General features: G+C 43.9%; 1 protein-coding gene across 3 annotated transcripts; it reads left to right on the top strand.

The window, feature by feature from the left end:
• Positions 1–7,836: 7,836 nt before the first annotated feature.
• Positions 7,837–16,719, top strand: LOC136285202 (fibrinogen-like protein 1). Of its 3 annotated transcripts, none has more exons than XM_066176094.1 (9): positions 7,837–7,851; positions 8,148–8,205; positions 9,480–9,564; positions 10,290–10,500; positions 11,552–11,711; positions 12,843–12,940; positions 13,022–13,110; positions 14,493–14,683; positions 15,624–16,719. In XM_066176094.1, the coding sequence occupies exons 3-9, from the start codon at positions 9,490–9,492 to the stop codon at positions 15,811–15,813; spliced, it is 1,014 nt and encodes a 337-aa protein (XP_066032191.1). In that variant the 5' UTR covers positions 7,837–7,851; positions 8,148–8,205; positions 9,480–9,489; the 3' UTR covers positions 15,814–16,719. The 3 variants fall into 3 exon arrangements, with proteins under 3 accessions (XP_066032191.1, XP_066032189.1, XP_066032190.1); XM_066176092.1 differs by lacking the exon at positions 7,837–7,851 and adding an exon at positions 9,250–9,403 and having other exon boundaries at positions 8,120–8,205; XM_066176093.1 differs by lacking the exons at positions 7,837–7,851; positions 8,148–8,205 and adding an exon at positions 9,102–9,403.
• Positions 16,720–20,325: the final 3,606 nt, after the last annotated feature.

Below are 20,325 nucleotides of genomic sequence, written 5' to 3' on the forward strand. Positions count from 1 at the left end.
TTAGTTCTGTGTGGAGCCACACTGCCCCCAGCCTACCAGACCCCAGCCAGCCTCACCATCTGCTTCCGAGTCGCAGCCTCGCAGTTTTTGTAAACCTTGCTGCTGCTGTGTGTGTCCCATGGCATGACAGCTTCCAGGGGCTGCACTCGAGGCAGGCCCAGTGGCAGGTCGGGCAGGGGCTGCAGGCCAGCCAATCTCCCACAGCCTATGGCAGCTTTTGCCGTCATCCAGGGCAGAGTATCGCAGTGAGCACTTGAATTTTCCCACGGCATCGAGCACTTAGATTTTCGCAGAATCGGAGCCTCCGGGATGTCATGTGTGTTACCCTGATCTCACGCCTAGCTCGTTACCAACAACCAAGTGACGAGCAGACCCTGCGCACCCCACGGTGCGACAGCGCTGCTGCAGCTGCTGAGGCCAGGGTTGCGCTGGAGAGGCTTTCTGCGGGACGGTCGACACCAGAGGGAGCCCAAAGCGAGCTTTTAGCAGCTGCTCCCAGGGCTGCTGGGGCTTGGCGGGGGAGATGCGGGAACTGATGGCAGGAGCCTTTCCGGATGCTCCCTGCCCAAAGGAAATAAAATTCTTAAGGTGAATGCTGGGAATAGGGAACATTTCTGAGCACTAGACTAAAGAGAAGGTTTTCCCTTCAAATAAGTATGTGTATAAACACATAAATATCTACTGCATACCGTGGTAGCAAGTAACAGAAACATAGAATCATAGAATATCCAGAGATGGAAGGATCCACAAGAGTCATTGAAGTCCAGCCCCTGTCCCACTCCTGAGACTTAAAGAATCCTGACAGTGTTGTCCACACATTTCTTGAGCTCTGTCAGGCTTGGTGCTGTGGCCACTTCCCTGGGGAGCCTGTTCCGGTGCCCAGCCAACCTCTGGGTGAAGAACCATTTTCCAACATCCAGCCTAGACCTTCTCAGACACCTTCAGATCATTCCCTCAGATCCTGTCACTGGGCGTCACAGAGATCCGTGCCCGCCTCTCCCCATCATGAGGAAACAGCAGACAGCACTGTGGTCTCAAACTGCAGACAGCCTTGTGGTCTCCCCTCAGTTTCCTCCAGGCTGAACAGACCAAGTTACCTCAGCCACTCCTGATACAGCTTCCCCTCAAGGCTCTTCACCATCTTCGTTGCCCTCCTTTGGACACTCTCTAAGAGCTCAATGTCTTGTTTATATTGTGACACCCAAAACTGCCCCCAGCACTGGAGGTGAGGCTGCCCCAGAGCAGAGCAGAGCAGGACAATCCCCTCCCTTGCCCGGCTGGCCATGCTGTGCCTGGTGCACCCCAGGACACGGTTGGCCCTTTTGGCTGCCAGGGCACTGCTGACTCATGTTCAGCTTGCCATTGACCAGGACCCATCCCCTGCATAGACTCTGACAACTTGTCTTTGTTAGACTTCATGAGGCTGGTGCAAAGTCTATTTGGTATATTCAGATAATTATTCTCAGTATTTGAGAAGCAGCTAAACAAGGATGGAAACTAGGTTTCATGATGAGAAGAAACATTCAATTAATTTTTTCTTAGTTATTAAAAAAATCACACGTTCAGTGTAGGGAAAGAAAACAAAGGGCACTTGTAATTGAGAGAACAAAGAGCATATAGTTAGAAAGAAGAGACTATTCAGGCAAGGCAGGAAAGATGTAACGAAGTTTTTAAAAATGTAACAAGTAGCAGGTGCACAGTAGTTTGTAGAAAGAACTATTATGTAAGCATTTATCTTTGAGAGAAAAGTCTGATGTTGCTGTTAGGGAATTGATCACAAATATTATTGGTTAGCAAGCTTATTAATAATTATACCATTGGCAACCCAGACTGATGCTATTCTAACCCAATGGTGAAAATATTCTAAAGGCTATGTACACTTTTAATAAACGTCTCTGCTTATACCACAGATGGGAACCGTGTTTCTTTCATGAACTTGCCGTACAGGTTACTTAGAACAGGCTTGATCCTGTGGACCAGGTGGGGATCCTCTGAATTACTCTCTGCAGGAGTTTACACCTGTGGGGCACCTCTGTGGCGGCAGTGGTGGGGGGAGGCCCACATCAGAGAAGAGTGTAGAAATAAAAAAATCCAGTTTCCCTTGTCCTGGGCTCTGGAAGCACCAAGATCTGAAGGCAGTTGAGGCATTGGACTTCTCACAGAACAACCTGTAAAAACCAGCCAAAGGAGGTGGGGGGCTTCCAGTTTGGCACCCAGGCTGAATTTCAGGGTTGGCCAGCTTAAGGTTGCAGGTGCACTTTAAAAGGAAGAAGAGCTCTTCCCCGTTTTCATCAAATAGATAGATGCTGCATGGCCAGTGATACTGATTGTTTTAACTGCTTCTTTCAATGTTGCTAATCTTACAGCTGGTGATGCTGTAGAATATTTGCCAGCTCTCATGCATCATCATGAGTTTCCTGGTGGTTGATCTATTTTCTTAAGACCCTAACTTCTGGACTAAAATAAAAACACCACCTTTTTACTAATAAAACTAAATTTCTATTTATCAGCTGGTAGAGAAAAGTATAGGAACAAGATTCAAGGTTCATAAAGCCAAAAGTAAAAAAAGAAGCATTAAAAGTGTTCTGTTTTTGTAAATACTTTTCATTGTATTTTGCTGGTTGAGTCATGATACTGATATTTAATAACACTTGAGAATCCAGTTCTGATCCTTGACAATTTTTCATCAGTGTAAAATAGCTGAATTGTCAAAAAAATGCAAAAAATACTTAAATATTTAGTAAATAATCCAGCTACAGACTGGCTAAAGAGATGGATTAAGTATGCATTTCTCAGAGGGGTGATGACATACTTTGCATTCCAAAAATAACAGAGAAGGTGGTAAACAGAATCTCTTAACTTGACAGATTTTAAAATTGGTAGGTATTGCTCTTCTGTATCTTTTAAGATTCTTTTAAGACAGACAAGAAAAATAATTACGTTTTTATTAAGTCTTGAGATAGCAGAAATATGAAAATAAGTGGGTAAAAAATGAAAATTCTCTGACAATATTTAAAACAGGTAGATCAGATGACCTGATGGTGATAGCTTGTCAGCTTGGCTCTGCTCCCTGAGAAATGAGAGCAGATTAGACAGAGGGTTTCGACTAATAAAATATTAAAGAAGCTTAATAGTAGAAGCAATAATAATAATATTAGTAGTAATTGTAAATCAACATGCAATTACAGAAAACAATTGTGTCAAATACATTTCTAAAACAAGATTGCAAATTTTACTGCTAAAATAAAAGTATTTTGTTGCTTCTGTAAGCAACTGACAGGCTAGAAAATAACTTTGATTTAAAAGGTTCAATCAATCCATTTCACATTGATGTAAGTGCAGCACACAAGTCTTAAAATAACTAGAAGAGAGACTATCCTTAAGCAATTCTTTTCCTGAGAGATTCTGCAGGATTGGGTGTTGTCTTACACTGTTTAGTGTTGTGTTGTTTTGTTTTAAACCATGGCCTGGATAAAATCCTGAGTGATGAAGTTTGCAGCTGACACAGAGGTTGTTACCGTGGTTGATAGATAGAGATCTAGAGGATAGAATGACTGCCTGGCACTGAGTTAATCGTAACTTACATCCACAGTCAGGCTCAGAACACAACACCTCAGGATGATGTTTGGTACCTGAAGGACCATGTGTTAAAAACATTCTAGGTCTGCTTACAGTTCCTCTAACTCCCAGCAAGGCACCTGCATGGCATGTGTGTGCACATGTCGAAAAGCTGGCAGGCATTTCTGGACTAACTTCTCAGGTGTTGTGAATAACAGTCATCCTGACTGCACCGGGTAACGCCATGCAGGTCAGACTGGGAGCATCAGTGGCTGAGGAAGTCAGGTAACACTTAATAGTCCTGGAACAACAGCAGGGATTAGCCAGTGACTGATGGTTGTGGTAGGTAACTCTGTGACAAAAGGAGTGAGATCTTTGGATCCACAAGCAGGAAAGATTTTGGAAATATTGCCTGAGCTCTTTATATGGTTCTTAATGTGAGTGACTTAATCACAGTCAGGGCTGGATCTGGAAAAAGGACAAGGTGCCCCAGAAGAGATGTAAGCAGACTTACACCATCAACATTTAGGTCTAGGAAGGTATTTGTTCAGCAATTGCCTAGCCTCTTGAGGCAGTTAAATTAATTTGGCACTTCTCTGTTGGGCTGCAGTTCTGATCCTGTCCTGACCACGTATCTCTGCTGCTTGTCCCTGCCTAGGGCAGATCAGGCTCCCAAATCTAGGCAGAGTATTGCAGTTCCTGGAGCCCCCTCAACATGCCCAGTGAAACCACCTCCACCACACCCTGTCATACACCACCCACAGCTCTTCTCAGCTCTATGTACTTGTTCTACATTAAACCGCCCTGAATGAAATCTCTCCAGGAGCAGAACTTGTTCCTGCCCTTCCTCTCCATGCCAGCCAAGAGCCCTACTCATGAGTGTGATGTACTTGTGCTGCGTTCCTCAGCCCTGCCTAGGAAAAGCTCCAAGCAGCCCCTCGCACCATGACCCTGCTGGGTTTCCTGCACACACACCCATAGCCAAAGCAGATAATGGAGGTTTGGATTCTCAGCCAGGAGCAAGCACATAGCTTCTGTGTTTGGACCTAGCCTTTAGCAGGGAAAAAGGCATTTGGCAGCAGAGGGCTCTTCCCCTTCTCAGAGAAGGCACCATGAAATTAAAAGGCTGCAGGATGAGACTTGGAAGATTCAGACTCAAGGCAAAAAAAAAAAAAAAAAAAAAAAAATAAAATAAAATAAAAAAAAATAAAAAAAAATTAACAATGCAAGTAATTAAAAAGTGGAAGAACACGCTAAGGTTTGTAGCTGGTTCTTCTGCACTAAATATTTTGCAACAAAATGTCTTTTTCTCAAAGGGGCGTTCCAGTTCAAATGGGAGTGAATTAGGTCAGGGAAGTTCTCTGGCTGGAAGTAGGTAGAAGACCATGGAATCCACATACTCCCTCTGGTCCTGTGATTAATTCCCTTTGGTACAGGTATTCCTGACATGGAATTGCTGGGACCTGTGCTTGCCCTCAGGAACTTACAAACTAATTACATTTGTTGTGTCAACCCATTAGATACTCATGGGCTGCCTGCAGACTCATTAGTTAAACTGAATTATGTATTTGCTCTTTGAACGTTATCAAAATATTCAGATCTAGCACGTTTCATGGTCTGCCACCATTGCTGCTTCTTTGTACAGAGATTTCTGTGGTTACTCCTTGCTTACCAACCACAGACTTTTCATGCGCAAATGCCGGTTTCGGTTACTTCGTAGGCTGAAACTGTGGTGGCTGATGTCATCCTGGTCTTTTAAAGTTGTCTTACTTTTGATGAAGCCCTTTATTGTTGGATTAAAAAGCAATAAATATTTGTTTCAGATCTCACATATTAACTTTGCTTTTAAAAACCTGGAAGCCCAGATTCCTGCAGAGATGTACACTAGCTCAAACATCAAGGGCCTGCAGGCCCCTGGTAGGTACCTCCACACCTGCAGTGCCTGCAAAGGAGTCTGGTCTGCAGTCTCTCCCAGTGAGCAGGGTGTTCATGGGAGGTGGGACGTGATAGGAAAATATAAAAATAATGCAAATGCATAGAGCACCTGGGTTCACTGCAAGTAATCTGTTTGGCTTTAAGCTGGGTCCAGACTATCCTGTATTTTCCTAGAGCACAGGTAGGTAGTCAGACTCTTGCTGTGAAATCCTCAGGTCTCCCTACCTGGAACCTGAAGCAGTCTGCCTCGTTTCTTGACTTTCCCCTTTAAGAACAAACAATCAACAAGAAACTGGTCTTGGAAGAGTTTTGAGATGTCGCTACTGTCTTCCAGCTCCAGTGATGTTTCTTTGGGCTCTGAAGGTGTTAGTATCCATCAGGTGTCATGTTCCTGTCTTCATCCCAAGCTATTTTCCCCCCATAACTGTAGGAATATCAAGAGCTACCCCAGAGCCATGCTATTCAGTCACATTTATCCGCCAGTTTGCATGTACTGGTATTGCATTTAACATGTGAATAATAGTTTTTTGTGACTACTATTCAGCATCTACATACTTTTGGTGGAAGGAAGGTGAAGGGCAGCAGGGTAGGAAGGTTTTAGTTAATGAGACTGTTATTTTTTGCTGACAAGATCATTGAATATCTTAAGGAAAGGGAATCTGATCTCCTTCCAAGCAACTAAAAGGGAATTTGCATTCCAGAATATTTGTGAAGCATATGTTTTCTAGGAAAAAGACAACCCAGCATTTATTGTCACATTGCCTAGGGATTTCAACATCTGTGAGGAAACACTGGTAATCACACAGTGTCCTCATTCTTTATGATGATTTAATTATTTTAGCTCCGAGCCAGTGGAGCAGTACCTGAAAACACTCTCCTGCTAGACCCACCTCATGTGAACTCAACCTCATGGCAACCCCTCTCTTGCGCTTCAGATATTCCTAAAGCTTTCTCTAGCCTGGGAAAATAAGTTAATCATGAAACAGGTATGCAAGAACCATGTTCCAGCTGAGTGGGATTTTCACATGCAGATGTTGCTGAGGCGAACGCTGGCGGAGGCCTAGAGGCAGCATGAGACTGCTCCAGATGTCTTGGCTCTGAGAGATGTTTTGACAGCCACTGAACGAGGGTTGGAGATTGAGTCCTATTCCAGCGAAGTTGCAGTGACAAAGCACACATGTGAGTTTCACTAGCACTGCAGTTTCACTCGTTTCTGCCCTGGGACCAGCAGAACTTAATGCTGTGAGGCCTGATGCTCCCTAATCATATGGCCCTGCAGACAGCTGCAGGCACTGCCTGTGCTACCCACACCACAACTCCAATGCTGATACCACAGCCTCAGCCCTGTCTCTGATCCCACCTGGGATCAGGAGATGCTCACAAGCCAACGAGATTTTTGGCCCCCTGAGCAAGAGCATTAATTGTTTCACAGCATCTTGAGCACTGTCTGGATGGGTCCAGCTGAGAAAGAGCTGCTGCTGCCAGTGAAAGCCCCAGGGGATGATGTGCAGCCTCCCTGTGCTCCAGTGTGTGGTACCTGAGCACCCTGCTGCTCGCTGCAGTTCCTGGCCAAAGGGGCAGAAAAAAGGGCCAAGCACCCACTAGGGAGAAGAGGAAACATTTCATGCACTTAATTTCATAGCTGTCAAAACCAGTCTTAAACTGGGGCTAGAAAACAAGTGAGAAGAAAAGCACTGCTTACATAATCCTTTGGCAGTGAAATGAATCAGGGTTCTTGTGGGAGAAGAGGAATGCAATTTTTAAGGAATAAACAGCGTTGCTGTAGTTGGCAGTACGTGGATAGTCCTGCTTTCCTGAAGTGTAGCACAGACATTTACCATGGGTTTATGTGCCTTGTTTTTTGTGCCCATGGTCTCTCCTCTGAACAAAGCCCTGTAAAATGGAACATTCCTGCTGTTTTCTTTAAAATAATCTGGAATTCCTTGGCCATAATGCAAAGGGAGTCACCCATCTGTTTCATTTTGTGGATTTTTTTTCTCTTTTCCACAAATGTCCTTATTTGTGTTAACTAGCAAATCTAATCATCCAGCTTGCAGGAGAGTTACACAACCCTCCTGAGATTTCAGTCTAACAGCAAATCTTGCTTAATACCTCCACATTCGTTCTTGCTTCAGATTTGCAGCTTCTTTGGCATTACAGCTGTGCTCTTATAAAACAGATTAAACAGCAAAAGGAATGCTGAATGGAAAAGCTGTGTTATTTCACCTTGCAGAACTTACTGAAATGATCCTGTCTGTGTTAAAACACATGAGCCAAAACTCCCACATGGGAGCATTAGTCTAAGTGATTCACATAAACACTCAAAGAAATCAGTCTTGGTTGATCTTCCTAATCAAGGTAGGGAATAGTACACAAGCAGCAGAGCCCCTTTCCTCTCTCCTTTAGAGAGCACTGTTGACAGAAACCTCCTGCTGTTTATTGTCACTGGGAAGCAGCAAGAGGAGTACTGGGTAACAACAGACAACTTGGGGTTTGGGTAATTTTCACACAAGGAATTGCAAGTACCTTTTCTGTGAAACTGCCTAGTGCTGTGAAACATCCTTCCTCTGTGCCCTTGATGTGGGTCATCTGGAGAGGAAAATCTCATTGACCTCTTGAAATACAGCCAGGTTGATGATCACTTTCTTTTGCAGTTGACTTGTGAGGGAGATAATCTTTCCAGGAGGAGGACTGAAGAAAGGAAAGTTACAGGTATGTGCATTTCATGTGTCTTGGTAAAGGCGTAGATGGAGTTGCTTTCTTTCTGTCTGCTCTGCACTGTCTGGTTTCCAGGAGCTGTCACTCACCCCACCCTTCTGGTAGCTTTTTGCCATCACCCATGGGCATAACATGGGGTCTGACTGACCTCAGCACCAGTGCTGCAGCCACTGGCACCACTGTGGGGTGGTCTGAGCAGCACCAGTGGTCCTGGGCTCACAGAGTTCCCCTGCTGCAATGTTGAACTCTTCTCTCTAGGAGCTGAAAACTTGGCACAGACTGGGGCACCTACCCTGCATGTCATCTTTTATGGGCAACTCCTGTGGTGATCTTCCCTCAGCTTGCTCTGAGCCCTGCCTGCCTATCCTGGCAGAGGGCTTCTCTGCTGCAGCGACTTTGGTGGTTTGGAAGCAGTCTAGCATCAGCCGCTGCGGAGATGTGATAGAGCCATAGCTGAAGCAAAGCACATCACTCAGCACAGAGCTGGGGAGCCAAGTTTCTGCAGCACTTCCAGATGTGAAGCAGGGGAGTTGTGTTTAGCCTGTTTTTCAGATTTTTTCCTTTCTGATTTTGTTTTTTTAAAGCACCATCCAAGCACACTGCGAACAATTTGTACTGTTCACTCACATTCAGCTGCATGTTCCCAGTGGCAGTCACTTAGCATATTTTCTGGCTAAGACTCTCCAATCAAAACCACATCTGTGTGTTAGGACAGATTGGCAGTAGAAATCTTTTCCCCTGAAATCCAAGGAAAAATTATCTCATGTCCACTCTGTCACATGTGTGACTTGGCCTCCAAGGTAATCCCATCCTCACAGGCCACTCCAAAGACTGAGGAGGGGCAATGTCTAGCCACTTAACCAGGAGGCAAATTTCTCTTAATTCCACTTTGAGAAGTTTGAACTGAATAAACCCTGTGGGATTTTGACGAAAAGTCCTCAAGAAGATATGACTGCTGAGCAACTTCCTGTCTGGTGGATACCTGGGAGGAGACACAGAGGCTGCTGTAAAGTCACACAGAGTTATTTATTTCTGCAGGGAATCAGCAGCAGACTTGAGCCTTTATCCCTGTCAGCATACTGCACTGGTGCTTTAGCTTCTCCTTAATATACATCCTACCCTGATTTTGTCCTGCCTGGAGTTTCAAGCAACCTCCTCAACAAAACCTGCAGCATCTCCTGGGGAATTAAATGTAAGTGTGAGGGGGGATTAAGTTGTGAGAGGAACTAAAAAAGCTTCCATTACAGCCTGTCAATGCCTCTTTTCAGGTGATAAGAAATGACCGTGATGATGCACTGGTTGCTGCTTCTCCTTCTCCTGGTCAGCTTTGGCTCACCTGCACCCAGGTTTTCGGTGTGTATCTTTTAGCTATGTCTGTACACTTTCTCCATGGTTCAGCATTCCCAGTCATGCAGAGATGGATACCCCCCCACAAGAGGGATGAAGACCTGCAAGAGCAGAGCAAAAAGGCATCTGCCTGCAGCTAAAGGAATGTCATCCTGATAATACAGGATTTTCATTGCATTAAGGGCTGTGCAGCTGTCTGGGAGACTGAACTGACATTACTAAGAATTCAAAACAACAACAAAAACAACAACAAAAATCTCTTTTGTAAAAAATGTATTTTTATAGCCAAAATATGAGCTTTTTTTCAGTTTTACACAAAGCTAATTCTGGAATCTTGCTGGTTTCGCCCATCTGCAGTGCAAGAGCCAAGTTTTCCCTCTCTTATCAACCTGAGCACTTTCATAGTTTGCAAACCTTCCCCTTGAGTTCATCAAGTAGAGGTCAAGACAAATTATTTTTGTCCAAAGTAAATTTTTGAGCATCTGATCATATTCTGGCATGCTCTGATCAATGCCAAGGTTGTTGCAGAAACCCCTTTTCCACTGGATTCAATTCAACAGCTCATGCCGTGCAAGATTTGTACACCATAGGAAGAGATCACCATGAAATCATGTTGATCCACATAGGCAGTGTGACATGCTAGGGTCAAGAGGAGACAGATTCTCCTTTCTCTGTGTCTCTCCTTACCACTGACTGAAGTGTGGGGGGGTTTTGTTTTATTTTCTCCACAGGACAAAGATGTCTGCCTCCTAGACAACAATAAATTAAGACAAAGGTTAAAACATCTTCAAGACTTGCTTTACTTATATGAAATGCAGCTGAAGGACATATTGGGGAACACGTACCACAGAACAAAAAGTGAACTATTCTCAGGCAACAGGAGCGTGCAGCATGAGACGCTTTTACCCACAACCAGTGGAAATTTGATAGTGTATGACCAAGGTACAGTTTGAAGTAGTGCCACAATGTTTATTTCTCCCAGTAGTGTCCATGTGTCATATTTTATTTCTGCTAAAAGTTTTAATTTTTTTTAAGTGGATTGTGATTTAAAATACAGATACATGGAAAGGAGAAGAGCTGACTGGTTGGCCTGACACTATAAGATATCCCTTGGGGCTAGAGTCACTTATCCCAGCTGTAGGCAGCTATTACCCAGGTACAAAATGGACATCTTCAGCTTGGCTCCTTACCTGCAGAGAGGAACAGTCACCTCTCATGGTTTCCATCAGATTTACTTTAGGCATCTGCTTTAGGTAGAGATGGGTCCTGCTCTCAAAGAGCCCATATTCCCTGAGTGACTTAGGGGAGCCCAGAGTGCCTGGCTCAGCTGCAGGCACTGAGACTTGTTTGGATGAGCCAAGCCCCCCTGTTCCTCAGCTCCCCCATTACTTCTGTGGCACAGGAACAGGCATGCATACTTTGTTCCTTGGTGTTACTTTGAGAACGTGCTCACAAGATTTTAGCCTTTGGGCATTATATTGGAAGCATGAGGCACTGAGATCCTGAAAAGCACTTTCCTGTTCCAGCCCTGGTAGAGCTGGACACAGGAGCTTAGCCTATTATTTTAGAAATATTGTTCCCTGATCTTGTCAGAAGTATAGCTGAGGTTACCTTACCTTCCACATGGAAATTAGCTTCCCTGCAAATGATCTTGCTGACAGATAAAGTTTCAGACCTAGGCTTTCATGACATAGCCTCAGGCTAAACTGCAGCTGTCCTGCATCTCACCAAGGATTTGGGCATTATTCCCTCAGAGGGCACGGCTGTAAAGGCTCTGAAGCCTTAAAGCTCTTTGTCAGGCTGGCAATTTGCAAACCAGTGTAGCTACTACATTGCTGCACCATTTCCTTTGACCTTACAGGGCTTGCAGAGATAAGCACAGGCTAGCCAAGTGTCCTCGTCCCCTACAGCCTCTCAGTGACATCTTGTCTTGGTGGCACATACCTTGGCTTTGCCCCCAGCCCCTTTAATAAGCTGATGCTTTTGTGCCCAGATTGCTCTGCAGTGTTTAATCGGAAGAGCACCACCAGTGGCTACTACCGGATCAGGCCCCGAGCAGACCGAGAGCCTTTCCTGGCATTCTGTGACATGTCAGACGGCGGAGGCTGGACTGTCCTCCAGCGGCGGAGTAACGGCAAGGAGAATTTCAACAGGTGGGGGCACTGTTCTTGCATCAACAGGGCTTGCAGTCAGGCCACCACCTCCTGCCCCTGTCCTGCTGCTGGGCACAACCCCACCCTTGAGAAGCAGGATACGCAAGAGTATGTATTAGTGATGATAATTTAGGATTAGGACAATCTGGTGGTACCTATTGGCAACAGGGGGCTATTTTCAAAGTGCATCTGTAACTTTCCATGGGTTCTCTTCATTTGAATGCATGCTTTATCATTGTAGAAGACTGTCAAAGGCTCCAAATTGGCAGGTATCTGCTACCAGTGCACAGACTGAGACCTGTTGAACAGATCTGTTCTCATATCAGGAATTATGTTCAGCATGTTGTAACATTTATTATCATAGTCAGATAATTCTAAAAGATGCCAAACCAGATTGTCCTTTTCCTATGCAAAATACCAGAGAGATGACTTTCACACTAAAATTTACAGGAGAGATGCTCTGGTAGCATAGTTAAGAAGAAATGTCCCCATGAAGGTTAGTTCACTATCACAGCACACACAATTTCAGGGCGTATCTAATGCCTCCTAAAGCCTATGCAGTGCATTGCAAACCCACCTCAACTGACTCTAAGCCATCTTGCCCAGGGAATGGTAGCTATCCAGCCATGGTAGTTCAGGTGAAATAAAAACATCCTGGAGAGGAGCACTGACTAGTATGTAGGTCAGGCAGAATGAATATCCATAATAACAACGTGAGAGAGGGAATAAACACAAGGTTATTAAAATTGGAAATGATGACACACAAGGAAGTATATGAGAATATCAAAGGTAATACATAGATAATGTGAACTATGACTTGCTGAAGAGCAATATCGAGTGTTTTGCTGAAGACCGATGAGGCAAATGCTGCTTTCCCTTTCCATTTAACTGGAAACGTCAGTCTGTGAGCACTGCATCTGCAGTTTGAAGATTTGATCCCCATTTATGTGTGTGCACAGTTTTGGCAGGGAAAAAAATAACCTGTGAGTTGTATTTACTTCTAGATGAGTTGGATAATTTAGGAAACAGTATCTAGAGATACAGGTGAAGTTTTACTTGTTACCATACTCAGGTGTCACAAACTGTCTAATCCTCTCTCATGATGAAATTGATATTTATATCTTTCTGCAGAAAATGGGATGATTACAAACTAGGATTTGGGAAATTCCAGGGAAAGAATGATGAATACTGGCTGGGCAATGAGCACATCCATGACCTGCTTGCTAGAGGTCCAAGTATTTTTTTCTCCTTAGATTTCTTTCCAATTTGCATTATGTAGTTCATCTAACATGACACAACTTTTTGTTTAGGAGAGAACTCATTAAAGATTGACCTGATGGACTGGCATGGGGAAAGACGTTATGCAATCTATGAAAATTTCCAGCTTGCAAATGAGCAGGTAAGAAATGGAGAGAGCAGTGATTTGCTTGCTTTGGTCTGTGAGGGTGGGCCAGCTGCATACGCAGCATCAGACCAGTATCAGGTTGTATCTACAGCTCTGCAAAACTTACCTGCTCTGGTTTCCTGGGCTTCCTAGTTTGTCTGGCTGACAAACAGCCCTGGGATCAGGGACATAAACCTGAGACCTTTTCCTTACAACTGAGTGCCCAGCTCAGTGGGTGACAGGATCATGTGTTTGTGCCCTCTTGCTAACTCCGCCCCTGAACAGAGGGCGGTTCCCTGCCACAGGACACTGTGATTCTCACATATATTTGCTTCTGGCCTCATGATTGAGAGTCTTCTGTGAGTGAGAGGACCCTTAGGGTTTGGACATCTGCAACTAAATGGAACCCTGTTCTGCTTCCTAAGACAGTGTTTCAGACTGTCACATAAAAGACAAGTGCCAGAGCAAATCCTCTCAACTTTGTTTTAAAATAAACCAGAGAATTCTAATCAAAGCTTTGAAAGAGCAGTTTTAAGTTCCTATCTTGAAGAGAGGTACGTGTAGCATTACACCTGCTGCGACAGACACAGAGAGCCCAGAGACAGACACATCCTGTATTTTCAGGTGCTTTCTAGCTGTAGACAGTGTCCAGCTCCATACAGGTGCTGTTCTTTGCAGACTTGCCTTCCTGAACACCATATGTAAGTAGCCTAAATAACCAAGAATACTGCATGCACCAGCCCTAGTTCCAACTCCATCCCTGCTCCAGAAATGTGCACATTACGCTCAGTTTGCAATTAGAGGTTTCTTATGAGAAGTTTGAGCAGCTTCATTTTAATACCTTACTGCCATTATTCATAAAGAAATGCGGACAATGATGACAGGAGAAAGCCCACAACACAAAAGTGATCATCCACTTAATATCAAATATCTCCTAGACCTGTTAGCTCCGCACAAGTATTCCTACCAGGACCAGACTATAGAAATCAGATAGCTTCTAGTCCTTGGAAAGCAAAATGCCTAAGCATTTATTCTAGCTGAAGAACTGATCAGTTTATGAAGGCAATTACTTGACTCTTGGCAGTTTTCTGCTAAGTTGTTCTTGATCAGCTAGAAAGAGCTTTCCATCTTGCTGTAAAGTGTATTAAATGGTTGTTGAATGACAATAAACCTGAAGCCCTTTGTAGCAGCAGCAGTAATTACCAATCTCTTCTGGAAGTTTAAATCCTGCATTGATCTACACTAGGATCATTTAAGCACGGAGACAAAAGTCACCCTTGACTTCAACAGTCATACCTTTGACAATGGATGAAATGTCCAGAGTTAATTTGGCCCCAAAAATAGGAGGAAAGGCAGAAAGAATGGATATCAAATAAATGTTTCACATATTCTTGCAGGACAATTACAGGTTATGGTTTGGCACCTATTCTGGTAATGCTGGCGACGCTCTGTCTGGTGGGAGCAATTTTGAAGATCAGTGGTCAGCCTCTCACAGAGGGATGCAGTTCACCACATCTGATAAGGATCACGATCAATTCCTGACAGGCAACTGTGCATCAGAGAACAAGGGTGGCTGGTGGTTTAACAGGTATGGAAAAGAGCTGATTCCTCATGGATGCACAAGGTGTGGGTGGCTGTACAGCTGAGAGGACTTGCCAGCCTTACAGCAGCTGGAGGTTGCACTTGTGTGCACTTGTCACCTCGTACAGCCAAACCTCAGATATTCACACCTACAGATCCTCAAAGGAAAACAATTTACTTCTTCTATTATGGCAAAGCAGGTAAGTTAAATTCACTTTAATAAAATGGGTCAGAACAAATGCACAGGGGACAATGACCTGGAAGAAAAAGAGCCCAGTTAAAATTCCTGAGCTCTTCATGTTACACTCCAGTGAAGAAAACAACTGTAGCCATGGTAAGGTGAAGTGTCTACAAAGGACATTTCCATAGAGTGGAGGACATCTAAGGGCAGAGCTACCCCATAACAGTTATGATGGTATATTTACTGTTTGGGCATATGCCACACTTCAGTGGATAGAGACTCATGTTCGGCAGCCCTGGAAACAGGGATATAACACTCTCAGATTTTCTCTGCTTTAGTGCAGGATGAGCCTCTTAGACCAGATTCTCATCACATACCAGTTGAAATCGGTGGAGCTACAAAAATGTACAATAGTAGGATTTACCTCAATGAAAAGACATCTGCATTTTTAGGTGTCAATATGGAGCTGCCTGCACTTGAGCTGGAGCATACCAAATGGCACTACACCCCTTTGTTCAGGCCATGTAGTTCTAATGTCCATAGTTAATACACCTGGAGGAGTCAACAGGCTAAATTATCTGACCAGTGTATGACCAGCATGACCCACATATTCCTCTGTGTTCCACTAAATGCATTAACCATGTAGTCCATCCCACCCTCGTATATCTAAATATAGGTTGTGCGAGAAGGATAGTTCACTGCAATCATGCAATATCTTCTCATGCTAAACATAGTTCCCTTTTTGTCTTTCCTACATTGTTCCAAGGTGCCATGCAGTAAACCTCAATGGGCGATACTACAAAAAAGGGAGGTACAATGGACCCCATGATGATGGCTTAGTTTGGTCTACATGGCACGGGATGTGGTACTCACTGAAATATTCAGCCATGAAAATCAGGGCTCCGTTCTTTGTCGACAGCGAGAGTGGAGATGGAGAGAACAGTCAGGGCAGCTGAAACCTGCTGCTTTGGAAAGAGAAAAAGCACAGGCTGAAAAGAATGGTGTAAGCCGATAGCCAGTGCTCTGCTGCTGCTAATCGCCAAACCCGCACTTGATAGCTGGACTTGCACCTGCTTCTGCTAGCTGAAGCTAACAGCACGAGTTGTTTGAGCACAGCCAGGCAACAATTTAAGAAAAAGCATATGGATCACAGTCATGGGATAACCAGAGGTTTCTTTTTCAGCAGTTTTCAAGTCTTTGTTGGAGAATGTTGACTGAAAGTTCTCTGGACTTCAAAGGATCAAGCATGTCCTTTAATCAATCTATACTTTTCAAGGTCTAAACCTTTCTCATCTTGATTTTAACCATCAGCGTTTCAGTTATGAGAACATCAGGATAGGAAAAACAAAGGGATAGGGAATTGGCATGAGGAGAATGTTTTAAGCAACTTTCCCTATGGTTCTAATTGCCACACTTCGGTTGCAGAGTGCTCCTTCAGTGTGTGAAATCAAACCTGTGGATGGACATGCTCCAACTACTAATGCATCCAGACTAAGTCTGCTTCAAAGTAAACACCCACAATATGGACAGTGTGGTTTCCATTCCAACAGCTCCCCTCTGCAGATCCACTGCTAGAGTACACCACAAGACATTAAAGCAGTCAGAGACCATCCTGCCAACCAGATTTAAACCCCAGATTAAAATTAGGCAGATTTTTACTAAAATTAAGGTGAGCGCAGATATTCCTAGGAGTTCCTAAAGTGCAGACACAATTAATTTGTACATTCTCCTGTAATTTACCAGATGACTTTGCATTAGTGAATAGGAATCAGAAAGTGGTTGAACCACAAAGCATACTGGTTTCATTGTCTCACTGGGGTGAAATGAAAGCGCTACACAAATGATTGAAAGAAATGGAATACTGAAATTTTATTTTCTACAGCTCTTAATAACAAGTTAAAAATGAACTGTGGTATCAGCTTGATGCAAATCATTTAACTACCATGCTGTAGAATAAGCCTCTTTCCTTTTTTTCTGATTTATTATAACTTTTAAAACTGGTATTTCTTTTCCATTTACTTGCTTTTATATCCATACATACTGTAATTTGCATACATATTGATAAAGAGTGGAATAAAACCATCTGAGTAGGACTTAATACTTTTTATCTGGTTTTCAACAATAGGAACATGAACAGAAATCTGGATCAAAATCTTGAAAAGCTCATGATATGAGAAATGTACTTTCAGTGTTGGTGCTTTTTCACCTGCTGTCCTGGGTAGTTGAAAGGGTCTGCAAGGTAAGTTTAATTTTCATGGCTCAAGCTGCCCTGGAGACAATGCAGAGGCATGAGGAGGAGGTTCAGTTAAAAATTTGGTTTGGTTCCTCTGCTTCCTTGACATCCCAGCGACTGCAAACATGAACAACTCAGTGTAATGGGCAGCACTCCAGGGAGCTGTGCTCCTAAAGCCCTTGGCTAGACTGCCCCCTGCCCTCTCCTCAAGCATGCTCATGAAATTTGCACCTACATGTCTGAAATGAGACTACCCGTTGTAAAGAAAGGGCTGCAAAAAGGCAGTACTTATTCTTTCCCTTCTGAAAGGGAGATCACTACTTCTGTATTTTGATACGGTAAAATCTTAGTGCAAGGTTGTAACTGCATATTGGGACATAAGGAATGACTTTGCACACATTTTAACTGTGTGGCCACTGATGCAGCGCTGAGGGCAGAAAGGACAGTATTTTTCTAGGTGGAAGATGCAGAGAAATGTGAGTGAAATTAATTCATGCCTTCTGGCAGGTGATGCTCAATCCCATTCTTCAGTGGAGAGCTAAGGAAGTAGGGTAAAGGCTGTGGAAACTACAGCACTTAGGGGACAACATTTGTGGTCTGGAAGTTCATTAAACATGTGGTAACCCATCTGATAATGGAATATCAAGCTGGAAATGAAATCAGCAAGGCTTAATCAGACAACCAGCACCCAGTCCAGTTCCTCAGTGAATGAGCAATGAGTGAAGTAAAGTCCAGACTATGGAGCCTGTTTCCCTGTTTGTCAGTATGGAGGGGCAGGCATTTATAGCTGGACTGCCTCCAGTCAGCATCAATGTTACGGTGCTTTTTCCTGTCTCTGAGAGAGAAAGGGGGGCCAAGGTGTGACAAGCTGGCAGGGCAAGCGTCTGCCCTGCTCTTTTTGATGTAAAATGTACCCAAGTACATCTAATGCATAAGACAGCCCAACACTGGGACAACTCTGCAGAAAGCAGCATCTGATTCAGAGTAACATTCCTGCCCTCCTGTGGCAAAGTAAATCCCCTCTGAGATGCAAGGGTCACAGGGCTTTGTGCAGGAGCCTGCAAATCCCACAGCAAACCCCAGGAAGCATTTCAGAACCACCTTTAATCTTAGTAAACAGGGTAGAATGCCACTAGCTGAGTACTTACTGGATGTGAGGGCTACTGTCAAGCTCAAATCACTCCCGCTGAAGGTTAGGGGAATGCTTGCTGAATGTTGCTGCACTGCACATTTGATCTCCCGTTTCTCCAGCTTCTCTCTCCCATGCTGAGAGTCTCAACAAAGCTTAAACAGATACTGTAGCCCTGCAGCTCCAATGATGATGGATGACTGCTTCAGGCCGAAGGTACTTCACACCACAAACCTTACCTTAGTATAAGCAGGGCAAGTAACCTGAGCAGCAATTGCTTCAGAGGTCTGATTTCCAGCTCATTTAAGTCAATTTAAAGACTCATTACACTTGATTGCATTTGGATAACTCCTCAAGTGTGAACATGTTCTTAAACACTTTAAACAGCATTTCAAGGTGACAGCTTATGGGAATGCATCACTGGTACCAACACCACGCTGGGCCAAGGGCTGAGCATTGGCATCTTGGCATGGCTCCCGGGAAAGAGGGAGCTCACATCACTCTGTGAATCGGATCCCTCACTCCAGCAGCAGCTGCAAAACGTTACCCATCAAAAGTCCATTCAAACAGTCAGATTTGACTCTGGTGGCCAAAGGCCAAGGCTTGCTCCTCTATGCTGTCACAGCAGGTAACACTGTGGGCCTGTCAGGTCACTTGTGCCGGCTTTGGACACTGCAGTGGGGTGCCATTGGAACTGGCAGCTAACCCACAGCGATGCTGCTCTTCCCTTAAAATTGCTGTTGGCTTGTGGGGGAGCCGGGGAGAAGAAGAAGTGTGGGATTGGGAAATCTGTCTCTCTGCTCAGAAAGCCAGTTTTGAGAAAGATAGCAGCCTACTTCTGAGACTGGAGCACATGCTAATTTTGCCTTCACACCCACAAGACAGGTTAAAGGGCATGTAGGGTTGGGCTCCTTAGGGGAGAGTTGATTTAAGACTAATAGTCCTCTGCCTAAACCTTTCTTCTCTTACACCAAACTCCATGGGCAGCATCTCCTCTTTTCTTGTTTTTTGCATACTAGCATTCCCCTGGTCTTTGCAAAGTCCCCAGAGAGGCAATTTTCCTCACAAATGGCAAGAAAAGTCTTAGTCATTCACAAAGGCCTGAGCTCTGCTTTTGCTGTTAGTTGGGGTTCCAACCCAATTCTGAATACTTACAGCAGAATCTAATGGAAAATTTGTGATGTCTGGTTTTAAAACACAGCAAAAAAGCCCATCATGGCATCTGTAGTCCACTGTTACTGCTCTCTACCATTCCCTGAAAGGAGGTTGTAGTAAGGGTGGGCATTGGTTGACCCCTTCTCCCATGTAACAAGAGACCAGAGGAAATGGCCTCAAGTTGTGCCGGGGGAAGATTTAGATTTGATATAAGTGAAAAATTCTTCTAAAAGAGTGGTCAGGCATTGGAACAGGCATCCCAGGGAAGCGGTGGAGTCACTGTCCTTAGGAGTGTTCAAAAGGTGTGTGGATGTGGCAGTTAAGGAATATGGTTAAGTGGTGAACACAGTGCTGTAATATTTATTAATGGTTGGACTTAGTGATTTCAGAGGTCTTTCCCAACATAAATTATTCTATGAGATTCTCTGTGAATCACCAGATATTGTAAAGTCATTTTAATTTTTGTTCCCAGAACAGGTATTAATCAAATAATCTTGTTGTTTGCTGGTTTTGTTCATAATTTATTTTGAGCTTGCCATAGGAGTATTATTGTCAATATATTTACATTTAAAATTTTAATAAAGGAAAGGATGACTATGGAAAGGATGCATAATTCAACAGTTCTCCCACTGCTTTTTACAGGTAACATGCTGTGGTATCATTATTGTGAGGATTAAAATCTGATCATCTGTTTTCTTTGCCTCCCCTGTAGCATGCCTTTTGTGCTAATTTCCTGCAAATATTTGTACATTGTTTTCTTGATATAAATATTGACAGTAAGAAAATATCAAAGTCTTGAATGATGAAAATGCAACCTCAATTTTAAATTCACTCAAGTATTCACCATCAATTGTTTGCACTTTCATGCAACCAGCTAAACCCCCCCCCCCACCGTATGAGTTATTTGAGCAACAATGACACATCAACCCAGTTCACTGATGACGGTCAGGA

Source organism: Chamaea fasciata, unplaced genomic scaffold (assembly GCF_029207755.1).
Source record: "Chamaea fasciata isolate MVZ Bird 193981 ecotype frontalis unplaced genomic scaffold, bChaFas1.0.hap1 SCAF_2, whole genome shotgun sequence".
Lineage (NCBI taxonomy): Eukaryota > Metazoa > Chordata > Aves > Passeriformes > Sylviidae > Chamaea > Chamaea fasciata.

Excerpts from the sequence above, each read along its gene's own strand:
- LOC136285202 (XM_066176094.1), top strand. The coding sequence starts at position 9,490 with ATGACCGTGATGATGCACTGGTTGCTGCTTCTCCTTCTCCTGGTCAGC. Across the intron at positions 9,565-10,289 it reads CACCTGCACCCAGGTTTTCG|GACAAAGATGTCTGCCTCCT; the intron begins GTGTGTATCTTT and ends TTTTCTCCACAG. Across the intron at positions 12,941-13,021 it reads CCATGACCTGCTTGCTAGAG|GAGAGAACTCATTAAAGATT; the intron begins GTCCAAGTATTT and ends CTTTTTGTTTAG.